The sequence below is a fragment of the Dermacentor andersoni genome, chromosome 1 (assembly GCF_023375885.2).
Source record: "Dermacentor andersoni chromosome 1, qqDerAnde1_hic_scaffold, whole genome shotgun sequence".
NCBI lineage: Eukaryota > Metazoa > Arthropoda > Arachnida > Ixodida > Ixodidae > Dermacentor > Dermacentor andersoni.
In genome coordinates, this window is record NC_092814.1 from 234,780,646 (window position 1) to 234,805,940 (window position 25,295).

At 45.6% G+C, this 25,295-nt stretch overlaps 1 protein-coding gene and 1 long non-coding RNA gene across 2 annotated transcripts in view; one reads left to right on the forward strand and one right to left on the reverse strand.

Annotated features, from left to right (window-relative positions):
* Window positions 1-28: 28 nt before the first annotated feature.
* LOC126547938 (uncharacterized) lies at window positions 29-3,932 on the reverse strand. The gene is made up of 2 exons (XM_050196008.3): window positions 3,354-3,932; window positions 29-2,755 (listed from the first exon to the last, which is right to left on the reverse strand). Exons 1-2 carry the CDS (start codon window positions 3,839-3,841, stop codon window positions 2,668-2,670), a joined length of 576 nt encoding a protein of 191 aa, XP_050051965.1. The 5' UTR covers window positions 3,842-3,932; the 3' UTR covers window positions 29-2,667.
* A 173-nt stretch (window positions 3,933-4,105) lies between these two features.
* LOC140219835 (uncharacterized) overlaps window positions 4,106-25,295 on the forward strand; it is a 176,789-nt gene continuing 155,599 nt past the window's right edge. The window contains exons 1-2 of the long non-coding RNA XR_011896076.1: window positions 4,106-4,227; window positions 10,610-10,735. This is a non-coding gene — a long non-coding RNA (uncharacterized lncRNA). The remainder of the gene's footprint in view (window positions 4,228-10,609; window positions 10,736-25,295) is intronic.

Below are 25,295 nucleotides of genomic sequence, written 5' to 3' on the forward strand. Positions count from 1 at the left end.
AATTTGTAAAAATTCTGTGGACATGACAGGGGGTGATAGCATTCATTTTATTAAAGTTTGCACTGAGCACACACATTTTGTGGGATACATACAGACAATATTAACGATGATTTATGAAAAAACTAATAACAGTAGAAATTGAAAAGCAACCAACTGTTTTTAGATCACAGTGACTTTTTCAGCAACTTTGCTGTCGCCAATTTTGCCTGCTTCAGGAACTTGTCTGACTAAACTTGTTGAAACAAGTACTCCTCTAGTATATGGCGTTTTCTGCTACCACAAAAGAGCGACAAAGGTACAAGGGTACTATAAAAATTTCTTTATTGTATGATTTTTTTTTTCCTCAATCTTTCAAACCTTTTCAGGAACGGAATCTATTTTTTATAAAACTTGAGGCAACATTCATTAAATCATAAGGAAGCAAAAACTCGTAAAGCTTGCAAAAAATTCGGGAGGGTTGGCAGGTATGGAACAGGCCTCCCGCTGTACTTTGAAGGAAACAGGACAACGTTGGCACCATCCAGTAAACATGAGAAATTGGAGCTAGAAGAAGAATAATGAAGATGAAGCAGACGTGCTTAATCACTGTCGTTAAGTGTAGAAGAAGAAACTTAATTTAGGAGTGCCTCTGCAACTGCAAAGACGACGTGCTAAAAAACAAAGGCACGGATGTCAACTCTATCCAGTACAAAGATGCTGAGCAAGCATCGGCCAATCATGGCAGCTGCTGGCGCAATCGTGCTCTCCAAAGTATTCTACCCTGCTGTAGCACAAGCAGTGTGGCCAAGAGACAGAATCCTGGGCTTCCAATCTGTTGATGGTCATAAATTTGCATTCTAAGGGCACAATGAGAATTTTTATTTATTTGCAATTTTCTAGCAAAGGATGTTGAAATTGCAGCAACGACACCAGTGGACATCAAAATGACCAGGGGAATGAGCCCATAACAGCTATTGCTGAAAAACTCTGACTTTGCAGGTGAACCATCTCGCGTTTTATGACAGCCTGCAAAACATTCAATATTACAGAAATAACTGCAATTTGTGCAACTGAAAAGACGCAGCCACCAGTTTCTCATCGGAAACTCCATGTGCAAGCATTGTTTTCCCAGAGTCTGGGACGGCAACACATCTCTCACTTGAACGTGCCTTTAGGAGCTTAGATTCAGCCTGTCACAAAACCGTGACAACAGGCTTGAAGAGGGTAAGCATGCAATGATGCTAAATTTTGCAAGAAAATGAAGTTGAGACATCTAATGCATCAAGCCAATTCATATACATGGGCAATAGACTAAGTGCAGCATTTGAATGGCCTGGAAGATCTTAACAGGAGGATCACTGGATTTGCGCCAATTAAGCAGATGTCAGTAATTGATTTCTCGCTAAAGATAGCTGTATATATTACTGCCATATTAGAATGCTTATCCTGTATCTTGGGGCAAGTGCAATTACAATTTCTATAGCAAACAACTTTTGCACCACGAAACAATCTATTCAACTGCAGTTATTGATGATTGTGTTGTACATTCTGCACAGCATTCGAAGTGCTCACAGAAAGCATCTCTAGCAGTGTCTAAATCGATAGGATGCCATGTTCCCTGGAAAGCATAATTTCAAAAGTTGTACCAAGCCACAATCACTAAGAGGGGACCATTTGAGCATGCAACTGCTCAAATTTGCATGCCGTGCTAGGCAACTTCTCAGAACATTGCAGAAGAAAAAACTAGCACCAAGTCATCTTTACTCATGTTTGCCAATGCCTCCTGTACAGTTTATGTTTAGAACAAGTATGCAATGCACAAGAGTAATGTTGCCATTTACTGATAGTCTAAAATAGTTGTCTGGGTGTTGAGTGGCTTCAGATGACAAACGGCAACATGTTCAGAGGCCATCAAGAGTCTTGAAGAATAAACAACAAAGCTGCAAACTGGTTTTCACACTGAAGTGTGCCAATTATAAAAGGAAGCACTCAGATGCCCCACCTCTTTAAATTTTTGTTAAGGCAATGCAGCATCAAAAGTATTTGTGAAGAGGGTGAACATAGTGAACATTTGTATTAGTTACTGAACGGTTGCAAAAACACTTTCTGTAAAGTTTGTGCGTGTCATTGTAGAAATCAGGTTTCAGTGGTATGGTAGTGATAAACTTATTACAGTTATAGATAAGACCAAGACATATAAGACGTCATAACTTTATTGTAGACCATGAATTTTGCAGAACTCTATGAGCTCCCGTAAATTTGCCTGTTATAAATTACATAGTATATTCATGCAATTCAGTTGTACTGAGTAAGTACTGGGTCTGACAATCTAGGTGTTGTGTGCGACACTCTGAGGTTCAACATAAAAGCTTGGAAGCAAACTTTGCCAATATTTGACAACCTACATGAAGAGAGAACAGTATTGTTGATTTTCGATCTTCTGAATACATCAAAAAAGAAAACAGCTAGGCCTGGTATGTGGCACAGATTCCACAAAGTGAAAATGCACAGACTACTCATGGTCCTGCAAGTAAGCAAGCAGTACCTTAAGCAGTAATGCAGATATTGAAAAAAAAAAAAAAAAAAAAAAAAACTTTTCATTTACAAAAATTTTTGACTGCAGCTCTCCAATTTAGGAAGAAAAAAAAAAAAAAAAAAGTCTTGCGTGATGCTGCCGAGGCTCAGTTCTCACGAACCCGTGACTTCAAGGATCTCATCTTTCAACAGTGCTTTACGGACAGCTTCGCCTTTTGATGCCAAGATTTCTTCTATGTTCCTGAAAGTAGACAAGACAGCGTCCAAAAGAACTAAGCATCGGCATAATATACAAAATTTCTACGTTACAAGTAAATTACAACAGTTCAGTTTCATCTTTCTGGCGATTACCTTAAAGTGCGATGACATAACTGGAGTGTTCTTAATAAATCAACGCATGTAAACGTAAATTTTAAACAGTCCCAAACGTTCAGCATTTTCAGTATGTGCAATCTTCCGGAAGAAAGGTCGTGGCCTCTACTTGTTTTTTTCTTCTTTGTTTGAACGATTCAAAGTAATGTGCGTTCTTAGAACACATGGAAAATGAATGATTTACGACGATGTCATTTCTCATTATTTACCAGCAGTACAGTTCGGATGCAGAACTAGCGTGTTCGAAGTAGACCAGAGCGCCGCAGGCTGGGACGCTGCATCGCTTTGAGAACAATAGGCGAGGAGCGATGCGCACATTTCGCACTGCTCACCGCTACATTGTAATCCAACACCACAGCATATTGGCACGATATAAGACCTAAGCACTACTCATTTCTTGGTTATCTTATTCCGATTTGTTTCTAATTGAATTAATTTCTGTGCTACCCGTAATCACGAAAATTTACCTTTTCCCTTCGAGGTCCGGAAACCAGTTCAGATTATCTGCAATGAGGTGATGCTTGCTGCAGCCGTGACACTTCACGATGACAACTCCTTTTTCATAGGAGACCTTTGAAATTAGCTTGGTGACTCGTGTTGAGCAGAGTTTGCAAAGGAACGACAGCAGCATACGGCCTTCGAGTTTTGCGACAGGCACCCGGATCTTGTCTTTAGTTTCGGACAACGCAGACCCACAGACAGTTTGAGGGCAAGATTTGACATCGGTAGCCATCGACAACGTCCTCACACATACAACCCGAGTGGTCCTGTGACAATGAATCTGCTCGCAGTTGGCACCCCAGAAGAAGGATCTTCGCAATTTGTGATGGTGGCCCTCTGCAGCGGAACCCGCGTACCCTGCATAGCAACGTTCACACTGCTTCCACGGCACATTACGGGCTCGTAGGCAGAGAAGCAAACTTCGCACAAGCATCTTGCTCATTGATCTCGACATCTCCCAAAAACCAGTGTCGACTATTCATGAGCTGAAGAGTGTGCCAGCATACGCACCGCTATCAACCGAACCTGACAGGCACCATATTTGATTTGCACGCGGTTGTAATGACGTCAAAAATGACGTGAGCGCATTGACCAAACTGCAATCAGCGCCTCCTTTACTTTTTCTGTGCCTGCCGCGCCGGCTGCCAGTCCGTGCCCTCTCGTGCTACTTTTGCTACTCGACGCCTGTTCCAGGAGCTGCGCAACCATAACTAACTCTCCGGCAACACACGGCAGCCCTCCGAAAACGCCGTTTCCTGCTGTTGACTGCAGGAGGCGACACAAGTTTATGCTTGCGCCGTCGTAGCAGTTAGGTAGCAACTCGCCTCCCCATAAGCGCAGGTAAATTTGCACTTCTTTCATAAAAACCAGGCAATTAACTGTGCCAAGTGTTATACTAAACGAGGTAGACGCAAAAATGCAATCGTTCTGCAAAATTTGAGCAAGAACAGTGCAGCGGTGAGCACAAAATCTATTTTCGAACACGCGCTGCGAAATATTCAGGACCCCGTACAACCGGCAGTCACACACAGGGCCGGATTAAAAATAATGGGGGCCCTGCGCTAATGCGCATGCAGGCCCCCTTTCCCTATACTGACTCCCCCCCCCCCCATGTCGCCTGTTACGCTACTGAAAATATGCCATGTTTCATTTTAATTCCACCAAATTAAAAAGAACGAAGTGCGATCAACGGGATTATTATTATTATTATTATTATTATTATTATTATTATCATTATTATTATTATTATAAGGAAAACAACAAAACTAGCTTGAAACGCGTGCTGTTGTAAACACCAACACATATGTTCACTTTGTGACTAATCTGCATTCTGTTTGCAGCAAAAGCTAGGCTTTAAGGAAAAGTTTAGTGCACTCAAGATGAACAAGAACGTAGAAAAGACAACACAGCTCAGATGTTGATCCTTCTGAAGCTAGGCTTTGTTACTTGCATCACTAAGTTTAATCCCGTGAGGAGATGCATGGCTGTATCCAAAACATTCTTTATTAAAATTCAAGCATCAGACTGCAGTAGTCGTTATACACGTTACTCTATAAATTTGCAATAGATATATACAATACTTAAGGCAATACAAACACCATAAAAATGCACTAGAATACAGATGAAAATTACCAACTGTAATCTGAAAACATTATTTGAAAATATTTTCGTTAAAGGTAAGACAAGCAAGGACGACAACAAATAAACGTGGCACTATCAAAAACAACAAAAATACAGTTCTTTATAAGCACGCTAAATATCACAAAAAGAACAAACAAGAGATGAACAACAAAGATTTGCATATCTTGAATTACACTGCTCAGCCTTTCAATGGCAACGTGGAGGCTGGGAGGCAGCACAAAGAACTTTTTGGAACTATTCATATATAGCGCAAACAGTCCTCTTTTAAAATGGCATTTTTCGCGCCTTCGCTTTGGCGAAATCAGATATAGTCTGTTCGAAGGATAGATCACGGAGGAGGTCACTTTCAATGGACATGATAGCAAGCGAGTTTACTTTGTCGTCAAGGAGCCTCTAACAAAGGCGATTTTTTATCAGTGACAACTTGGAAAACGATCATTCGGTCTCACAGTTTGTCACGGGTATGCTTAAGTACATTCGCATAGCAATAGAAATGTTCGGAAACACATCATTAAGCTTTCTTTCGTGCAGTAACTTCATTATTCCCAGGGGACTCGTGTCCTGGCACGCAGAGTTGCGTAGAAAGTTCGCAAACTGAATGATTTCAGTGGGAAATGCTGGCTCCAAATTATTTTTGTAGGTTTTCACCAACTTAATTCTCAGCCTGCTGTGCCAGAGAGGCCTCACTCCCAACTTCTGTCAGCAATTTTAAGAATCCGAACCTTTCGCAGAGTTCAGTGTAGGCAGCCTTTCGCACTCGCAAAGCAGAGCCTAGACTGTCAAGTACAACATTGTAGGTCTCTACGATAAACTTTTTTCTACCTTGTAGCGCACTATCGCTTTTTCCATCCGGGTGCTTACTCAAAATGATGCGTTTGTCCTCATCCTGATAACATTGATTGGTACTTAGCGTGCATGCTCTCTCTTCGAAGGTATCAAAGAGAGGTCGCGAAGAATTAACAAAGCCTTCTAGAGAGCTCAGCAGGTCTACAGCAGTCGAAATGTCTAGGCTTGGTTTCTGAAGTGCTACGTTCGTTTCGTCAAAGCGCTCCAAGATTTCACTCCAGAAAATCGCCATGAATGCAGTCTCTAGTTTTGTCATTTTCTTGAAGAGAGAGTGTGCTTCGTTCCTAGTGTCATCGTTTTCTTCCTCGTTCTTTGATATAGCTTCAAGGCAACACAAGACTGCATTGAAATTTTTCAGAATGGCCTTACATGATTCAGCGTGTCTTGACCACCTGGTCTCAGAGAGACTTTTCAAAACAAGCTGCTGGCCAGTTCCGCTCATGCTGTCCAAAAGATACCTCCATCGCTTAGGTGAGGCAGCAAAGAATACATACAGTCTTTGAATTACAGTGAAAAATGACTGCCTCAAGGCAACTGTCAACGTTACACGCCCCAACTAAGTGAGTGACCAGCAGTGAGTGACCAGCACATGGGAGGTAGACTGCCAATTCGTTCAGGTGTTTGATTTGAGCTTGCAGTCCTCTGTATTTTCCTGACATATTACTCGCATTATCATAAGCTTAATTGGCCCCTACAATCATAAATTGAGATGCCATTTTTATTTATTCATTTATTTATTCAATACTGCCGGCTGCCTTTTGGTAGCCAGGGCAGGAGTGGGTACATGACGCTTTCCATATTAAGGGTCCATCAAGAAAACAACAGTAACAATTACGACAGAGAACCACATAGGCACACAGAAGATTACTGCGAAGCAAAGCAAACATAACAAGATGCAAGCGCGTTACATTCAAATCCAAAAAAAGAAAAAGAAAAAGAAAAGAAAACGAGCTCACAAAGGTTATTGGCTAGAACTGACTGCTGAAAAAAATGCATCGGGTGATGATAAGGTGGCCACATCGTAGGGCAACTTGTTCCAGTCTGCTATCGTTCTTGGAAAGAACGACAGCTTGTATGTGTTGGTTCTGCACTGAGGCATTATAATTGTTTTGTCGTGTTTGTGTCGAGTCTGTCGGGTTCTGTTGTACTGCATGTAAGTGTGGAAGTCTAATTTGGTATGATTATTAATGATTGCAAATAGCATCTTCAGACGGTGCATTTTTCGACGAGATTCCAAGGTAGGAAGACCGGAGCGGCTAAGAAGATCAGATATCGATACCTGTCTTCCGTAGGCGTGGTGTATAAATCGCAGTGCCTTTCTCTGAACCCCCTCGATACTTTTTACATTCGTTTTAGTGTGCGGATCCCAGATCACGTCAGCATATTCCAGTAGGGGACGCACGAGCGAAGTATAAGCTACAAGTTTCGTTTTAGTGGTTGCATGTTTTAACCGGTGTCTTATTAGCCATAGTCTTTTGGATGCCACTGAAACCATGTTTTTAATGTGAGGGCTCCAACTGAGGTTCGAGCTGATCATTACGCCAAGATACTTAAATTGTTCTACTGGTTCTAGAGGAGCGCTGTTAATTTTGTACGAATACTTCAGTGGATCTTTCTTTCGGGTTAAGGTCATTTGTTTGCATTTCGTGACATTTAATGTCATCGACCAGTTTTGGCACCAATTACTGACAGCACACAAGTAGTTATTTAGAACGAGCTGGTCACGTTCGGTGAGAATTGTGTGATAAATTACGCAGTCATCTGCGAAAAAAACGGGCCCGCACAGGAGAGTCAAGTTTTAGGTCATTTAAATATATAAGAAAAAGAAGCGGCCCAAGGACTGAGCCCTGTGGCACTCCTGAAAATACTGGAGCGATGGGTGAGCTTGAACTGGATATCTGGACGTACTGTTGCCGGTGAGATAGGTATGAATCAAGCCACTGTAAAATTTGTTGATTCTGTAAGATGTTTCTAAGTTTTAGCAGAAGTTTACTATGCTGTACGCGGTCGAAGGCTTTTTCAAAGTCCAGAAAAATGGCATCTATTTGTCCTGCTTTGTCAAGGGTTTTACAGAAATCATTGGTAGTGTGAATTAGCTGTGTCGCAGTAGATAACCCGCGACGAAATCCATGTTGAGCTTCAGAAAAAAAATTATTGTCTTCCAAGAATGAGGCGATGTGTTTGAAAACAAAGTGTTCCATCACTTTACCTGCGGTGCACAACAAGCTAATTGGCCTGTAATTAGCGACATGGAGCTTGGTACCAGATTTGTGCACAGGAATAACCTTAGCCAGCTTCCAATCCCTGGGAACGTCACCCTCTCGTAGACTAGTACGGAATATAATAAAGAGGAATTTTGAACACCATTCCGCGTATCTGGAAAGAAACGTGTTCGGAATTTCATCTGGTCCAGATGATTTCTTTGTATTCAGGTGTAGAAGGGCGGAAAAAATGCCTTCTTCGCCTATGCTAAGATCGGGTACCTGGAAGCTGGTTGATCTGAAATTGGTAGACGGACCACCACCACGTAGGAACACAGAAGAAAAATAGTCGTTGAACGTTGCCGCTATTTGTTGTCCGTCACTAACGTCCACGTCATTTATTGTCAATTTGTGTATGGGGTCCTTTTTTTGAGCTAGATAAGTCCAGAATTTTCGCGGGTCAATAATGAGGAAGTTGTGCAGTTTTACATTAATGAATTGGAATTTTGATTGTCTTATTTGATGTCTTAGCTCTCTACGAAGTGACGCCACAGTACTGTGCTCAGCCCTCGAAATGTTACGGGAAAGTCTGCTTACGTGACGTTTCAGGTGAATTATCTCTCGTGTAATCCATGGGCTGTGGCTATGAATTTTCTTTTTCTTCAGCGGGACGTACCGATGAATACACATATGTACTGTACGTTTAAAGTTCAACCACAATTCATTCGGACTTGTGTGGCCTTCACTGTACCTTGCAAAAAAATTGTCGTATTCTTGTTCAAGAAGGTCTAAAATACTCTCGTCTTCAGCGTTATTGAAATCGTAAAATTGTTTTGTTGATTGGCGTGTGATTGGTCGTGCCATATTGGTTTTGAAAAGCACTAAATAGTGGTCGGATATACCAGGCATAATATTAATCGTGAAACCCAGCCTTTCAATAGCATCAGACACAAATACAAGGTCTAGAAGTGAGCCCGTGGTAGCAGTAACTCGCGATGGTTCAGCCACAACCTGCTTCAAGTTAAAAGAAAAGGCAATATCGAGTAGCAAATCAGAATGCCGGCATGAAGATGAGACGCTCAAGGATTCCCAGTTGATTTTTGGCAAGTTAAAATCACCACACAAAATGACATGTGAATATCGCTTTTTGTGCTCATTCAAAAAGTCATACAGCGTCTCGAGCATACCTATATCTGAATTTGGTGGCCTGTAAACGGCGCCAATAAAGATGCTGTGTTTGCAAGTATGAAGTCGGATCCAGACCATTTCTATGCTAGTATGGTGTGGTACCAGCGTGTAATCTGTTCCTTTCTTTATCACAATGGCTACCCCACCCCCTCTAGAACTGCAGTCATGGCGGATAATTTCTTGCAAATGAGGTATCACATCCTTATCGGATATGTTATCATGGAGCCACGTTTCGGTGAGCACTGCAACATCAGGCTCATACGTTAAAAGAAGACCTTCGAAGTCTTCTGTTTTATTCCGGATGCTGCGGGCATTAATGTTCAGAACAGAGAACTCGCTTTGAACTGTGTCTCTATGGGCTAAATTGTGGCTCTTAAGCGGACTCTTATTTCTGAAGTTACCGTTAGGCCGTCATTGTGAAGCTAGCGGGACTATTTTATCTTGAGTGTCGTCCCATTGGAACAGTTTACCATTAATTTTGATTTTGTCGAATGACAGCACGACCTTGGCACCTTTCTTCCTGAGTTCAGCAGCAGCAGCCCAGAGCTTCTTTCGGATTAACTGTACGCGCGGGGAAAAATCTTCCGATATGCTATAGGCTGTGCCTCTCAGTTTGTTACAATTCTTCAAAATATTGGCCTTATCTCTGCCATCCATAAGTTTAAATATGACGGGTTGGCATCTGCCCTTGGCTGGACGGCCAATTCTGTGAATACGCTCGATAGCCACGTTTGGAACCTTTAGAGTGTCAGTCAGAATGTTTTTAGTCACGACTTGTTCGAGAGGAAGAGAGGTTCGTCAAGAGGAACATCACGGTATCGAAAAGATACAAGCCGGTATGAGATTCATTTGGAACAAATCCAAGAAAGCGTTCGCACAGTTTCCCATTTAAATAGTATCGTAAAACAACTGACGGCTGATCAACGTGAGTAAGGTCTGGAGTCGAATCAACAATTAAAGAGAAGTATTTTGCACGTTTCACTTCGTAAACGAGACGTTCCTTGACAGCCTTTGCCATATGCTCGATAAATTCATCACAAATGGTTTTTGACAGATACGATGGGTCACCTTTTCCTTTGTTCCCGTAGCGTTTGATGCTCCTCTAGCGTAGCTCCTCTAGAAAGGGATCAAACTTGGCAATGGCCTCAAGCACTGCCATATAATTGCCATTTCTCGGTGCATCGAAAATCTCCTCACTGCCCCTAAACTCTAGGTTGCACTCAGCTTCTAGCTGAGCGCAACCTGAGCGCTACAAGGTAGAAAAAAGTTTATCGTAGAGACGAACTACAACCTTAGCGTCGGTTGCTCAGAAATATGGACGACCGAGGTTGTCACTGTTTTCACAGGATCCAGACAACCAAGATGAGTCAAACCTTGCTTCTTGCCAGGAAACCGTGGTGATGGAGTTGGCAAGTCCTCCACAGAAGCACAGTCGGTACTACAACAACTACGCACTTCAACACCTCTGTCCAGTAAGCGGTCTCAGTGACAAGATGCTTAACTAGCTCCTTGTCAATTGTGCTGCTCAAGTTAGAGCGGGCGAGCCATGCTACCACGTAGTTCCGATGCTCGACTCTGTTGTCATGTGTGCAAACCTTTTCTTCTGCTCTTTTCCAATCAGAAAAGCCGTGCGTGGTGAAAGCACTGGGGTTGCTTGAAATCGAAAATAGTTTGCGCATGAAGCAGTAAATGAAACCTTTAGACTCTGAGTACATTAACCAGTGTCGCTCGTACGCCTCCCCATTCACAGCCTTTCGCACAAAAAGATGAGGTGACATATAGCGTTTCTGAGTTTTGTATTGCCTTTCGGAAGACGGAAAATTTTGTGCCTGATTTTGAAAGTACAATGGCCCTTTCTGAAGGCATACACTCCGAAAGCTGTCAGTAATAACGTCCGGCCACTTAGCAGGGTCACTTCGGAGAATCTCGTGGCTGAATAAACGTACACTCGCCAACTGAAAAAATTCAAAACACGGATTAACGTTTCGGCGCCCAATACGGGTGCCTTGTTCACAATGAGCGAATGCATGGTGGTCTTTATTATATATGCGTCGGAAGACGTAATGCGCTTGCGTACAACTCAGGGAGGGGTCCCCGTGTCCGGTTTATGGTGTTAGTAGTAGATTGTATGCAGAATGATTCAAGGAGCAATCGGGATGATAATTTATTCTCTCTTTCGATGATAGAAGCCGAATTCCAGTTAATACTGTGACCAGTCTTTTCGTGGTGCTCTGCCAGGGCGCTGGAGACTGTGTGTCCTTTGGCTACATCATTGCGGTGCTGCTGTAGCCTTCTTTTAAAGTTCCCCGTCTCGCCCTCCCTGAGTTGTACGCAAGCGCATTACGTCTTCCGACGCATATATAATAAAGACCACCATGCATTCGCACATTGTGAGCAAGGCACCCGTATTGGGCGCCGACGCGTCAATCTGTGTTTTGAATTTTTTCAGTTGGCGAGTGTACGTTTATTCAGCCATGTTATTTCCTCGCCAGACGAGTTTTCGTCAAACCCTAGACTTCGGAGAATCTCGCAACGTACCTTTTGTTGCGGGGGTGTCTGTAATTCTCTGTTGCCGCAACAAGAAGCCCTCTCATTCGTCCTCTCGAGGCACACTTTGTGGGTGGGAACATGATTATTTGAAGCCAAACTAACAGGAAACAAGTGAGTCGGTTCTTGGAGTGTTGTTTCCTGGCGCTCATCAGTAGAAGGAGGCTCATCGGGGCGGTTTGGCACCTGTTGATCAGCGGTAGTAGAAATCGGGCGTGGCGGACCAGACACCTGGAGCTCCGGGGCAAGGGCCTGGCCGAGTAGCATAGACGTTGCTGACTCAGGAACAGGACAGGGCTTGGTTAGGGTCGGTTGCTCAGAAATATGGGCGACCGAGGTTGGCATTGTTTTCACAGGATCCAGACAACCAAGATGAGTCAAACCTTGCTCCTTGCAAGGAAACCGTGTTGATGGAGTTGGCAAGTCCTCCACAGAAGCATTGTCGGTACTATTGGGAGTTTGACACGGACTCTGGGTAGAGCGATCATACTGCTCCGCAGAAGCTGCATTCAGTAGGTACTTTGTCATCTTTGGTAGCTTCTTTTCGTGCTCTTCTCTTTCTAACTTCGCCTTTCGTTTAGCTGCACCACTTTGATGCTTCCGACCGAGCATGAATGGATGTTAATTGTTCACCGGGCACTTCATCAGTCCGACGCGACCGCAGGTGTCCAACGGTGGCCCATCCTATGACTGGCGCACGCTGCCTGTATGGTCCGTGGCTGACCGAGAGTGGTGCGTCCCCCGGCAGCTCCTCAGCGGCCGGGCTTATGCAAGCTTAACCGGCGGCTCGGGGCTGAATCTCAGCTCGGGATCAACTTCCTTTTATAGACGCGCGCCGCGTCTGTCTGTTACTAGCGCCAAAGCAGGCGTTCACATACGCATAGAGTTCCTTGTACAAATTCCCTCCTTCTCCGTACCAACTCACTCCTTCCCCCGTTCCGGTCTCGTCTTCCTATTGGCTAGTACCAATCGTCTGTTCTGGGAGGTTCTCGATTTTTCTTTCGCCCCGTCGACGCCAAGTGCGAGAACGAAGGGGAGAGGGCGACTCCTAGCGTGGGCGAAGTTACGCGCCCTCCGTCGCCTCTTAGTCATCTTTTTCTACTTCTTTCTGGAAAGTTCGGCGGCCAGTCTGACCTACTTTTTCTGTCGAGCGCGCACGAGGGTGCGCAGCCACTAGGCAGGAATGGGCCCTGGAGACAGGCCTTTCTGTCCAGCTCTCCAACTTCCCCCTTCACTCTTCCACAACCCTAGCCCGAGCAGTGAACATTCCATGCCCCGCGGCACGCGGACAAAAGCACGTGTGACGTCTTCTTTCCTTTCCTGCCTAGACTCTGCCATCAGACTCATCATCATGTGCTATCGGACTCATCCTTCACCGCCCAAATTACCATGACGGTAAAGAAAAGTCGAATGGGATGCACTTTTGGGTACTGCAGCACATCCTTTCTATGAGAAGGACAGCGGCGGAACTATTTGAGAGGTGGAGGGTGGCGTGGTGTTGACGAGGGGCAAGGGTTGATTTAGGTCCTCATCCCACATTACATGTTTTGGGTGCTTCCCCCTTGCCCCTCCTCTCCAGACAGCACTGGACAGACGGACTGACAGGAAACCACGAAAACTCTTCCAAGCAAACGTACGCACCTCGCTTCGTAAGAAAGAGGGCCCCGCCGTGGTGGCGGGGCCCGGGATTCCTATTCTTGCAGCTCGACAAGCTCTCCCCAAATGATCAGGCTAAACGCATGCTGTTACATTAGGCGGGGGGCCCTGTCTGCTCGTTCTGGTTTTCTCGTTTCATACATGTCGCTCGACGTTCAGTGGCCCAAGCAGGTTAGAATAAATGGGCCCCCTTCTCCTACTGTCCGAGGTGAGGCCCTGCGCTGGTCACACAAGGTAACAATACGCGATTTCCTTAGTAATTCGGTGGTACTTCAGTTAATTGATGTAATTAAAAAATATCCGTATTAGACGCTTGTGTAATACTAGCAGTTGTGCAATGTTAAAGGGCCCCTCACCATGTCGGGCCATTTTGAGCTGAGAAGCGCAGTGCATACAATGCGCGCCTAACGATTGCATCGCTACGCGCCGCGGAGAGTTGAAATGTTAGACCAAACGCCGTTTACCCTCCTACTCGTGGGCACCGCGCTCCCAGCCGGAGAGTTATTCAAGGAAATATCTGTTATTTGTGGGCCGGCCGTTTTTTGTGTAATCTGTTGCTGCATTAGATGATAAAAGTTTGGAGAAATTGACTTCTTAGTTGATTACGGCCCATATTCCAGTTTACGGATTGTAGCCGTTGGGCTTTCAGGACGTATCCACTTGAAATCAGTTTTTAGGAGTACACCAGTCTCGAGTCCCCAAAGTGTGGGGCGAAATGCATGGGCATTTGTGTTTTGTGTTTCACTGCATAAAAGAGCGTTTTGTTAATAAAGTAAGTGGAACAACAGTGCATTTTTACGGTGAGTTCGATGGCGCATATCTCCAAACTGGCTTCATTCTGGAAATTCTTTACAAGTGGATACGCCTTGCAAGCTCACCGGCTGCAATTATTAAATTGAGATTGCAATATTAACAAACCAAATTGAAAAATTCTTGCGGTAGAACACGAGTTGTTCCCCAGACGAGGCCAAAGCGCGAAACTTTCGCGCTTTTTTACAGCGCAGCTGATAATGCGACTAGACGGGCCCGAGAACGTATTGGCGGCGAGGCGAGGAGCACGACTTTATACAGTAGGTCGTGGCGAGGAGTTACGGAATCGCCATCTATCGGAAGCGCCTGGCTGGCGTAGTTTGAGGGATCACGTGGCGCGCTCCTCATAGGTTTTGCTGTCAGCGCTGACTGAGAACACCACGCACGAGCTCTCCCGGACATTTCTGTAAGTACTTTCGAAACGAGAGAAGTTTGTCACTGTCTAAATAATAATCATGGGCAAACTGAAAGCACAGAATCGTTTACAGACGCTATCTCTTTACCGAATACGTACAGTGAACGCCACTGCGCGCGGTCGCCGCGATGGAGTCTCCCGAACCGGCTTCTTGCGCGAAAGGTAGGTAAACGCTGAGAGCAAACTATGTGAAATATGTTCTTATAGTGTTTGTATAACTGAATGGAGCGTAATAGAATGAAGCCTCAATGCAGCGATCGCACAGATTCGCAGCGACCGACTGCGCGTCTGCATGCTTGTCCGCGCACTGTTTCGCTTTCACCGCGTGCTCGTTTTCGCACCGTGCCATGAGCGTTAGGCCGCAGAATATGAGCATTTGACAGTATACAAGAAACCAGGACCAGGAGTCGGATTCCTGATTAATAAGAATATAGCTGGTAACATACAGGAATTCTATAGCATTAACGAGAGGGTGGCATGTCTTGTTCTGAAACTTAATAAGAGGTACAAAATGAAGGTTGTACAGGTCTACGCTCCTACATCCAGTCATGATGACCAGGAAGTCGAAAGCTTCTATGAAGACGTGGAATCGGCGATGGGTAGAGTGAAAACAAAATACACTATACTGATGGGCCATTTCAATGCCAAGGTAGGCAAGAAGCAGGCTGGAGACAAGGCAGTGGGGGAATGCGGCATAGGCACTAGGAATAGCAGGGGAGAGTTATTAGTAGAGTTTGCGGAACAGAATAATATGCGGATAATGAATACCTTCTTCCGCAAGAGGGATAGACGAAAGTGGACGTGGAGGAGCCCGAACGGCGAGACTAGAAATGAAATAGACTTCATACTCTGCGCTAACCCTGGCATCATACAAGATGTGGACGTGCTCGGTAAGGTGCGCTGCAGTGACCACAGGATGGTAAGAACTCGAAATAGCCTAGACTTGAGGAGGGAACGGAAGAAACTGGTACATAAGAAGCCGATCAATGAGTTAGCGGTAAGAGGGAAAATAGAGGAATTCCAGATCAAGCTACAGAACAGGTATTCGGCTTTGACTCAGGAAGAAGACCTTAGTGTTGAAGCAATTAACGACAATCTTGTGGGCATCATTAAGGAGTGTGCAATAGAAGTCGGCGGTAACTCTGTTAGACAGGATACCAGTAAGCTATCGCAGGTGACGAAAGATCTGATCAAGAAACGCCAATGTATGAAAGCCTCTAACCCTACAGTTAGAATAGAACTGGCAGAACTTTCGAAGTTAATCAACAAGCGTAAGACAGCTGACATAAGGAAGTATAATATGGATAGAATTGAACAAGCTCTCAGGAACGGAGGAAGCCTAAAAGCAGCGAAGAAGAAACTATATAGGAATTGGCAAGAATCAGATGTATGCGTTAAGAGACAAAGCCGGCAATATCATTACTAATATGGATGAGATAGTTCAAGTGGCTGAGGAGTTCTATAGAGATTTATACAGTACGAGTGGAACCCACGATGATAATGGAAGAGAGAATAGTCTAGATGAATTCGAAATCCCACAAGTAACGCCGGAAGAAGTAAGGAAAGCCTTGGGACCTATGCAAAGGGGGGAGGCAGCTGGGGAGGATCAGGTAACAGCAGATTTGTTGAAGGACGGTGGGCAGATTGTTCTAGAAAAACTGGCCACCCTGTATACACAATGCCTCATGACCTCGAGCGTACCGGAATCCTGGAAGAACGCTAACATAATCCTAATCCATAAGAAAGGGGACGCAAAAGACTTGAAAAATTATAGACCGATCAGCTTACTGTCCGTTGCATACAAAGTATTTACTAAGGTAATTGCAAATAGAATCAGGAACACCTTAGACTTCCGTCAACCAAAGGACCAGGCAGGATTCCGTAAAGGCTACTCAACAATAGATCATATTCACACTATCAATCAGGTGATAGAGAAATGTGTGGAATATAACCAACCATTATATATAGCTTTCATTGATTATGAGAAAGCGTTTGATTCAGTCGAAACCTCAGCAGTCATGGAGGCACTGCGGAATCAGGGTGTAGACGAGCCGTACGTAAAAATACTGAAAGATATCTATAGCGGCTCCACAGCCACTGTAGTCCTCCATAAAGAAAGCAACAAAATCCCTATAAAGAAAGGCGTCAGGCAGGGAGATACGATCTCTCCAATGCTATTCACAGCATGTTTACAGGAAGTATTCAGAGACCTGGATTGGGAAGAATTGGGGATAAGTGTAAATGGAGAATACCTTAGTAACTTGCGCTTCGCTGATGATATTGCCTTGCTTAGTAACTCAGGGGACCAACTGCAATGCATGCTCACTGACCTGGAGAGGCAGAGCAGAAGGGTGGGACTAAAAATTAATCTGCAAAAAACTAAAGTAATGTTTAACAGTCTCGGAAGGGAACAGCAGTTTACGATAGGTAGCGAGGCACTGGAAGTGGTAAGGGAATACATCTACTGAGGACAGGTAGTGACTGCTGATCCGGATCATGAGAGTGAAATAATCAGAAGAATAAGAATGGGCTGGGGTGCGTTTGGCAGGCATTCTCAGATCATGAACAGCAGGTTGCCATTATCCCTCAAGAGAAAAGTTTATAACAGCTGTGTCTTACCAGTACTCACGTACGGGGCAGAAACCTGGAGGCTTACGAAAAGGGTTCTACTTAAATTGAGGACGACGCAACGAGCTATGGAAGGAAGAATGATAGGTGTAACATTAAGGGATAAGAAAAGAGCAGATTGGGTGAGGGAACAAACGCGCGTTAATGACATCTTAGTTGAAATCAAGAAAAAGAAATGGGCATGGGCAGGACATGTAATGAGGAGGGAAGATAACCGATGGTCATTAAGGGTTACGGACTGGATTCCGAGGGAAGGGAAGCGTAGCAGGGGGCGACAGAAAGTTAGGTGGGCAGATGAGATTAGGAAGTTTGGAGGGTCAACATGGCCACAATTAGTACATGACCGGGGCAGTTGGAGAAGTATGGGAGAGGCCTTTGCCCTGCAGTGGGTGTAACCAGGCTGATGATGATGATGATGATGAAGCAACCATTGTTGCGTGGGCGCTATCAGAGTTGTTCAAAAATAATTTCCTTGTAGTTAATTCGACGGGGACTGTGATGTGCCGTCGCGACGATTCAATCTTTTTTTTTCTTCTTCTAAATTCTTGGACGTTTCAATATTATTTCTCGAGTTGCGTCGCACTGTATGTTTATCGGTGTTCTCAGCGTGCGATTTCCCGCTGCTTCTTTTTTGTAATTCAGTGCATTAATTCATAACACAGACATGACCATATGCCATGCTTTTTTATGTGCTTCTTACCGCTCCCTTTCCGCTCCAGTGAACTTGCCAGTATCTATAGCATCGACAAGTTCATAGACCAAATCGTCATGACATTAGTCGGGCAGCGGACTCGGGCGAGCGTCTCAGTGCGCGTTTTCCGAACATCACAGACCCGGCGCCGTAGCAGAAATCTTCCTCGCGTCTGTGCTTGCTTCATAACCGAGTTGTAGCCGATATCTGTTTGCCGGTTTTATGTTTCGCGAGCCAAGCTTCACGCAGCTTCTTGTCCTGCGGGTACGTGTGAATAAGGCTGACACCGGGCTCCGTTGCGTACGTCCGGCACTGCGGCACCGAGCAGTAGCCTACCATGTTGCGCGCCTTCAAAGGCAGCCACTACCTATTGTGGTGCTTTCAAGCGTTGTAAAGGAGACACTCGAAGCGGGAGAATCTCGCCACTAAATGAGGACCGCAGCGTACGAGGGAATTTAAACTCGTTTTCAGCTCGCTTCGGCGCTCCCGAAGCAGCCGACGTGAACGCTATGTCCACGTGGTCCCTAATAACACGTCACGCCGACGGTGGCGCCAGCTTTTCCAGTGGTGGAGCTCGAGGCCAATATGCGTATTTTAAAAAAGTTTACACCCTTTGGGGTGCATGTTGTCCACAAACAATACTGGTCATCTGTCTTGCTTGCGCTTCCTTTCCTGAAAACTCTGAGCTCGCTACTTTCCTCTCAAGAATGCTGTCGTCGTCATCATCATCATCATCAGCCTAGTTACGCCCACTGGAGGGGAAAGGCCTCTCCCATACTTCTCCAACTACCCCGGTCATGTACTAATTGTGGCCATGTCGTCCCTGCAAACTTCTTAATCTCATCCGCCCACCTAACTTTCTGCCGCCCCCTGCTACGCTTCCCTTCCCTTGGAATCCAGTCCGTAACCCTTAATGACCATCGGTTATCTTTCCTCCTCATTACATGTCCTGCCCATGCCCATTTCTTTTTCTTGATTTCAACTATGATCTCATTAACTCGCGTTTGTTCCCTCACCCAATCTGCTCTTTTCTTATCCCTTAACGTTACACCCATCATTCTTCTTTCCATAGCTCGTTGCGTCGTCCTCAATTTAAGTAGAACCCTTTTCGTAATCCTCTAGGTTTCTGCCCCGTAGGTGAGTACTGGTAAGACACAGCTATTATACACTTTTCTCTTGAGGGATAATGGCAACCTGCTGTTCATGATCTGAGAATGCCTGCCAAACGCACCCCAGCCCATTCTTATTCTTCTGATTATTTCCGTCTCATGATCCGGACCCGCGGTCACTACCTGCCCTAAGTAGATGTATTCCCTTACCACTTCCAGTGCCTCGCTACCTATTGTAAATTGCTGTTCTCTTCCGAGACTGTTAAACGTTACTTTAGTTTTCTGCAGATTAATTTTTAGACCCACTCTTCTACTTTGCCTCTCCAGGTCAGTGAGCATGCATTGCAATTCGTCCCCCGAGTTACTAAGCGAGGCAATATCATCAGAGAATCGCAAATTACTAAGGTATTCTCCATTAACTCTTATCCCCAATCCAGGTCTCTGAATACTTCCTGTAAGCACGCTGTGAACAGCATTGTAGAGATCGTATCTCCCTGCCTGACGCCTTTCTTTATTGTGATTTTGTTGCTTTCTTTATGGAGGAATACGGTGGCTGTGGAGCCGCTATAGATATCTTTCAGTATTTTTACATATGGCTCGTCTACACCCTGATTCCGTAATGCCTCCATGACTGCTGATATTTCGACAGATTCAAACGCTTTCTCGTAATCAATGAAAGCTATATATAAGGGTTAGTTATATTCCGCACATTTCTCTATCACCTGATTGATAGTGTGAATGTGGTCTATTGTTGATTAGCCTTTACGGAATCCTGCCTGGTCCTTTGCTTGACAGAAGTCTAAGGTGTTCCTGATTCTATTTGCGATTACCTTAGTGAATAGTTTGTAGGCAACGGACAGTAAGCTGATCGGTCTATAATTTTTCAGGTCTTTAGCGTCCCCTTTATTCTTATAGATTAGGAGTATGTTAGCGTTCTTCCAAGATTCCGGTACGCTCGAGGTCATGAGGCATTGCGTATACAGGGTGGCCAGTTTCTCTAGAACAATCTGCCCACTATCCTTCAACAAATCTACTGTTACCTGATCCTCCCCAGCTGCCTTCTCGGTTTGCATAGTTCCCAAGGCTTTCTTTACTTCTTCCGGCGTTACTTGTGGGATTTCGAATCCCTCTAGACTTTTCTCTCTTTCATTATCGTCGTGGGTGCCACTGGTACTGTATAAATCTCTATAGAACTCTTCAGTCACTTGAACTATCTCATCCATATTAGTAATGATATTGCCGGCTTTGTCTCTTAACGCATACATCTGAATCTTGCCAATTCCTATATAATTTCTTCTTCGCTGCTTTTAGGCTTCCTCCGTTCCTGAGAGCTTGTTCAATTCTATCCATATTATACTTCCTTATGTCAGCTGTCTTACGCTTGTTGATTAACTTCGAAAGTTCTACCAGTTCTATTCTAGCTGTAGGGTTAGAGGCTTTCATACATTGGCGTTTCTTGATCAGATCTTTAATCTCCTGCGATAGCTTACTGGTATCCTGTCTAACGGAGTTGCCACCGACTTCTATTGCACTCTCTTTAATGATGCCCACAAGATTGTCGTTCATTGCTTCAACACTAAGGTCCTCTTCCTGAGTTGAAGCCGAATACCTGTTCTGTAGCTTGATCTGGATTTCCTCTATTTTCCCTCTTACCGCTAACTCATTGATCGGTTTCTTATGTACCAGTTCCTTGCGTTCCCTCCTCAGGTCTAGGCTAATTCTAGTTCTTACCATCCTATGGTCACTGCAGCGCACCTTGCCGAGCACGTCCACATCTTGTATGATGCCAGGGTTAGCGCAGAGCATAAAGTTTATTTCATTTCTAGTCTCGTCATTCGAGCTCCTCCACGTCCACTTTCGGCAACATTCTTGGCTAGGGAAGCGGGATAGCCAAGAATGCTGTACCATGCTGATAACGCGGATGCCGTTAGTGACAAAGTAAAGGCACGCTAAACGATTACGATTGTTGATTATTGTTTGGGGACAAGGTAATCCCCAAAGGGTGCAAACATTTCTTACAATCTTAAAAAGTTTGCACCCATTGGGGTTTATCTTTTCCCACAACGATAATCGTCATATATCTTGCCGGCATTTGTTTTATTTAACGCTGCGCGCCTGGTACTTCCAGGTCACGAGCGGCATGCGCCATGGCATGTGCGCTATTAGCGTGACAGAACATTAGCGACAGGAAAGTAGCGAGCGCAGAGTTTTCAAGAAAGTAAATGCAAGCAATGCAGATGGTGATTATCGTTGTGGGACAAGATAAGCCCCAAAGGGTGCAAACATTTTTAAGAGTGTAATCGTCATCTGCTTGCGTTTCCATTCTTGAAAACACTGTTGAGCCCCAAAGATTGCAAAGTTCTTTAAGAGTGTACATTCTCAGACAAGTTCGCACCCTTTGGGGTTGATCGTGTCCCCAAGCAATAAAAATCAAATCGCGTGCCTTTCCTTTCTTTAACGCTACGCGCCCGCTACTTCCAGGTCACAAACGACATGTGCGCATACAGCGTTTCTTGACAGGAAAGCTGTGAGCGCAGAGTTCTAAAGAAAGGAAACCGCGAGGAAGGCGGATGTTGCAACGCCCCAAAGAATGTTGTAGGATTTGTCAGACGGTCCTACCCCTGTCGACCAGATGTAGGAGTCGTCGGACTATCTCGCTGCTGCCACCATTTGAAGGAGATGAAGGTCGTAGACAGGAACTCGGTGAACAGGATTTATTTACATATTAACAGATTAAGCAAAATACATTGGCAGACTAGCGCGACTCCCATATGGAGCCCGCAAAACTAACATACAGCAAACAGATTACGAGCACACAGCTCACTAGTACATTTCTAGTATGACAGAGCACTCAGCTCCCGACAACGATCACGACACGAGCACACCCTAGCAGCCGGCAAACGCTGCTTATAAGCTCTCCGCTTGACGTCATAGTTCGACGTCATCGTTCGGACGAGGACGGAGCAGGAATGGAGGGTGAGGTGTGTCCAAGCATTGTAAACTTGCCGCCGCCCCGCACTAAGGCTTCGGAGTCAACGACCGAGGGGAGTCGTTCCGCAGTATCGTTTACGCCCACACACACGCAAACACACAGGTGCGAACCCATACACACAAAGGCTCCGGAGTCGACGACCGAGGGCTTCGTAGAACTGTGCTCCGTCTGGTGTGGCGCAGCGGAGTGCCACATTCCTGAACTGACCGCGCGCCACGTGGCTGCCGGTCATCCGCAGTTCTCGGTACTGCCCAGCTTTCAGTGCCGACGTCAGAGGGCCTCGTAGAACTGCTTTGTCCCGGGTGGTGCGGCCAAGTACCAATTTCCGGAGTTGATCACGCGCCTCGTGGCTGCTGGCCGTTCGCAGCTCTCGGAAGGGCGCACCGACTGGTGGGCTTGGAACACGTGCAGCGGGCTGAAAGCTGGCACGTTGCCACCCCGTATGGCCATTCTTAACAGCTCCTCCATGGCCCGGTAAATCTCGCCTGGCCAGTGCTGGCAACCGCTGGGCAGGAAGAGAATGGCTGGCGAGCAAGACGATGGCTTTGCTCTCTGCAACCCCTGCGTACTTGGAATGCCTTCAACCATCTTACAACAACTGGCACAGAAGAGTCGACCCGGCAACACAATACCGCTCAGCGTTCAAACGCCCGGAATTAGCTGCTAACCCACCAGGCCTCCTATCACAATTTCCATGCAAGTCACTCAACTGGGAATCCCAAATTTTGCCCCAAAATTTCGTGCCGCCAAAGCGAGCGTTCACGTTCCTCCTGAGTTCGACCAAACCCGACCGTCGCGCTGCACAAGAGTAAAGGTTTACGCAGAATTAAACCGAAGCCTTTCAAACACCAATACTCAAACATAACTTCAGCAGCCTAACTTCGCGAACAGCCTGTTCCTAGCCTATCACAGTGGCCTACTTATCTCACGTACTGTTGCCACTGAACAGTCTGGCCAACTCCACAGGTACGCAATCACAATCGCGCTAGCTTTGCGGTCCCTATTCCGAACACGTGCTTGCATCCTACAAAGTTTTCATCACGCTGACTCACATTTGTTCCTTTAGTCCACACAGGACACGTTCCTTAAATAAACAATCAAATTTGCGTAACTTACGCAACACAGAGGAACCTTCGAACAAATGTGTCTTCTACTAACTAGCTCTTCGCACGCGTACTAGAGAAGTCAGAATACGGCTGCCTTCGACACACCCGAGCAACCCAGTCATAAACGTTCTGCTTCCATCCGTCCACACAGGACACGCGCTAATGGACCTAAGAGCTCTTCTCAGTGCAAATCACGCACTTACTGAAAATCTACGCGGTTAACCTTAGAAAATAAAGAAACGCTTATAAAAGAAAAGAAGGTTAACTAAAACACACGCGCGTTACGATAGGCCTCTCAACAATAACCTTGACACTCAGGTTATTTACACACACACACACAAAAAAAAGAAAGCCTATATACTCATTATTGAACATCTCGCGAGACTACAGGTTTACTTAAAACGCGTCTTTCAAATCTCGAGCTTCTCAAACAGATCATAAACAGAGCTCATACCTTACTTATTGAAAGAAATCCTAGTCTCAAATCGCGAAAATCTGCAAATGTTCAAAAATAAAACAAAACAACACTACTACGGAAGGGCTCTTGGCCTCCCTTTCCAAACGCTTTCGTCTGACTCATACTTTGAGTCGGACCCGAGGTGGCCGCGGTTTCAAAGCTACTCTGGCTGCCGAGGAACAACAAAAGGGCTGACTAACTATCAGCTCCCCCAAGACGTTACACTCCCCTGCCAATTTGCGTCCTGGCGCCCCGCTTTCAACACGAACTCGATTGACCGCGTTGCTACTCCCCACCTGGTCTCGTCTTGCCACCTTGCGCTTCTTTGTACTGCACGCTGAGCTTCGAAGAGAACGACGGAACGACGAGGAATTTGACTGCCCCGTGCCCTTTGTCCGCGTCCGTGCAGAACAAGCTTCTCGGTCCCCCTTTGACCGGTGGCTCGAACGTTTTCGATGCGTCAACATCGTCAGTGACGACCGCACCTTTTTCCTCGCGCCCTGCCCTCTTGGGTCTCTCGCCATCTTTGGCGGCGCTACATTAGTTACCGTCTTTCGGTCTTTACGGCGCTTCTTTCTGCGGCGCTTTCTCCTCGAACTCTCTTTCATGCCGTCATCTCGCGCCTCGTGCTGGCCGTTACACATCTCGTCGGCCCGAATCGGTCTCTTACCCGCACAGTCTGAGTGATTTACATTTAAATCTACTCTCACTTTGCCTCGACTGGCGGACAGCTCAACAGACTCTGGAACAATGCAGCAGGCTTTACTCGAGTTATGCAACTCGCACTCTTGCGAACTGCCCTCTACTGCATTGCCCAGCTCACGCTGTGCATCTGCACACAGCCCGTCGGTATCGATCGCTGTCTCACGCGCACAGTCCGAATGATTAACAACTGAATCATCCCTATCTAGGCTATCTAGACTGGCGGAGAGCCGCACCGATCCCTGAACAATGCAGTCGTTCTCTCGTGAGCTACGGAGCTCGCCACCCCGAGAAATACTCTCAACTGCATCGTCCAGCTGGCACATTACTTCTGTACGCAGATCTGACTCGACATGGGTGCTCGCGTCTGTCAAGTCCGTAGTATTCTGTACCTCGCTAACGACCTCGCTACCATGAGATGCGACGCACACGCGCGGTAACTGTGCCAATTTGTTCGCAGCTGGCCTAGCTGTCTCTACAGTCCTCTGTTGGCACAGCACCTCGTCGCTCTCACTCTGGCCTTTAACGGCCTCTGTTGCCACTAAGGTTTCGTTAGCTGCTAGCACTTCGAGTTCACCTATGAACGTGCTGCTACTCTCACGGGTACTACTACTTTTCTCGGCTTTCGACGAAAATCTTTAGCTGCTGCAAATCCTGTATCTGTTTCTTTACTGCTGCAATTTCTTTTTCAACCTCCTGCCGTTTTTGCTCACGCTCTTGGCGTTTTCGCTCACGCTCTTGGTGTTTTCGCTCGCGCTCTTGGCGATTTCGCTCGCGCTCTTGGCGATTTCGCTCGCGCTCTTGGCATTCTTGCTTAATTGATTCCTGTTCCTGTCTTTTACTTAGAATTCGTTTGCCCATTTGTTCTATGAATTTCAAATCATTGTTACTTTCTAGAATGGCTTTACGAATCTCTGAT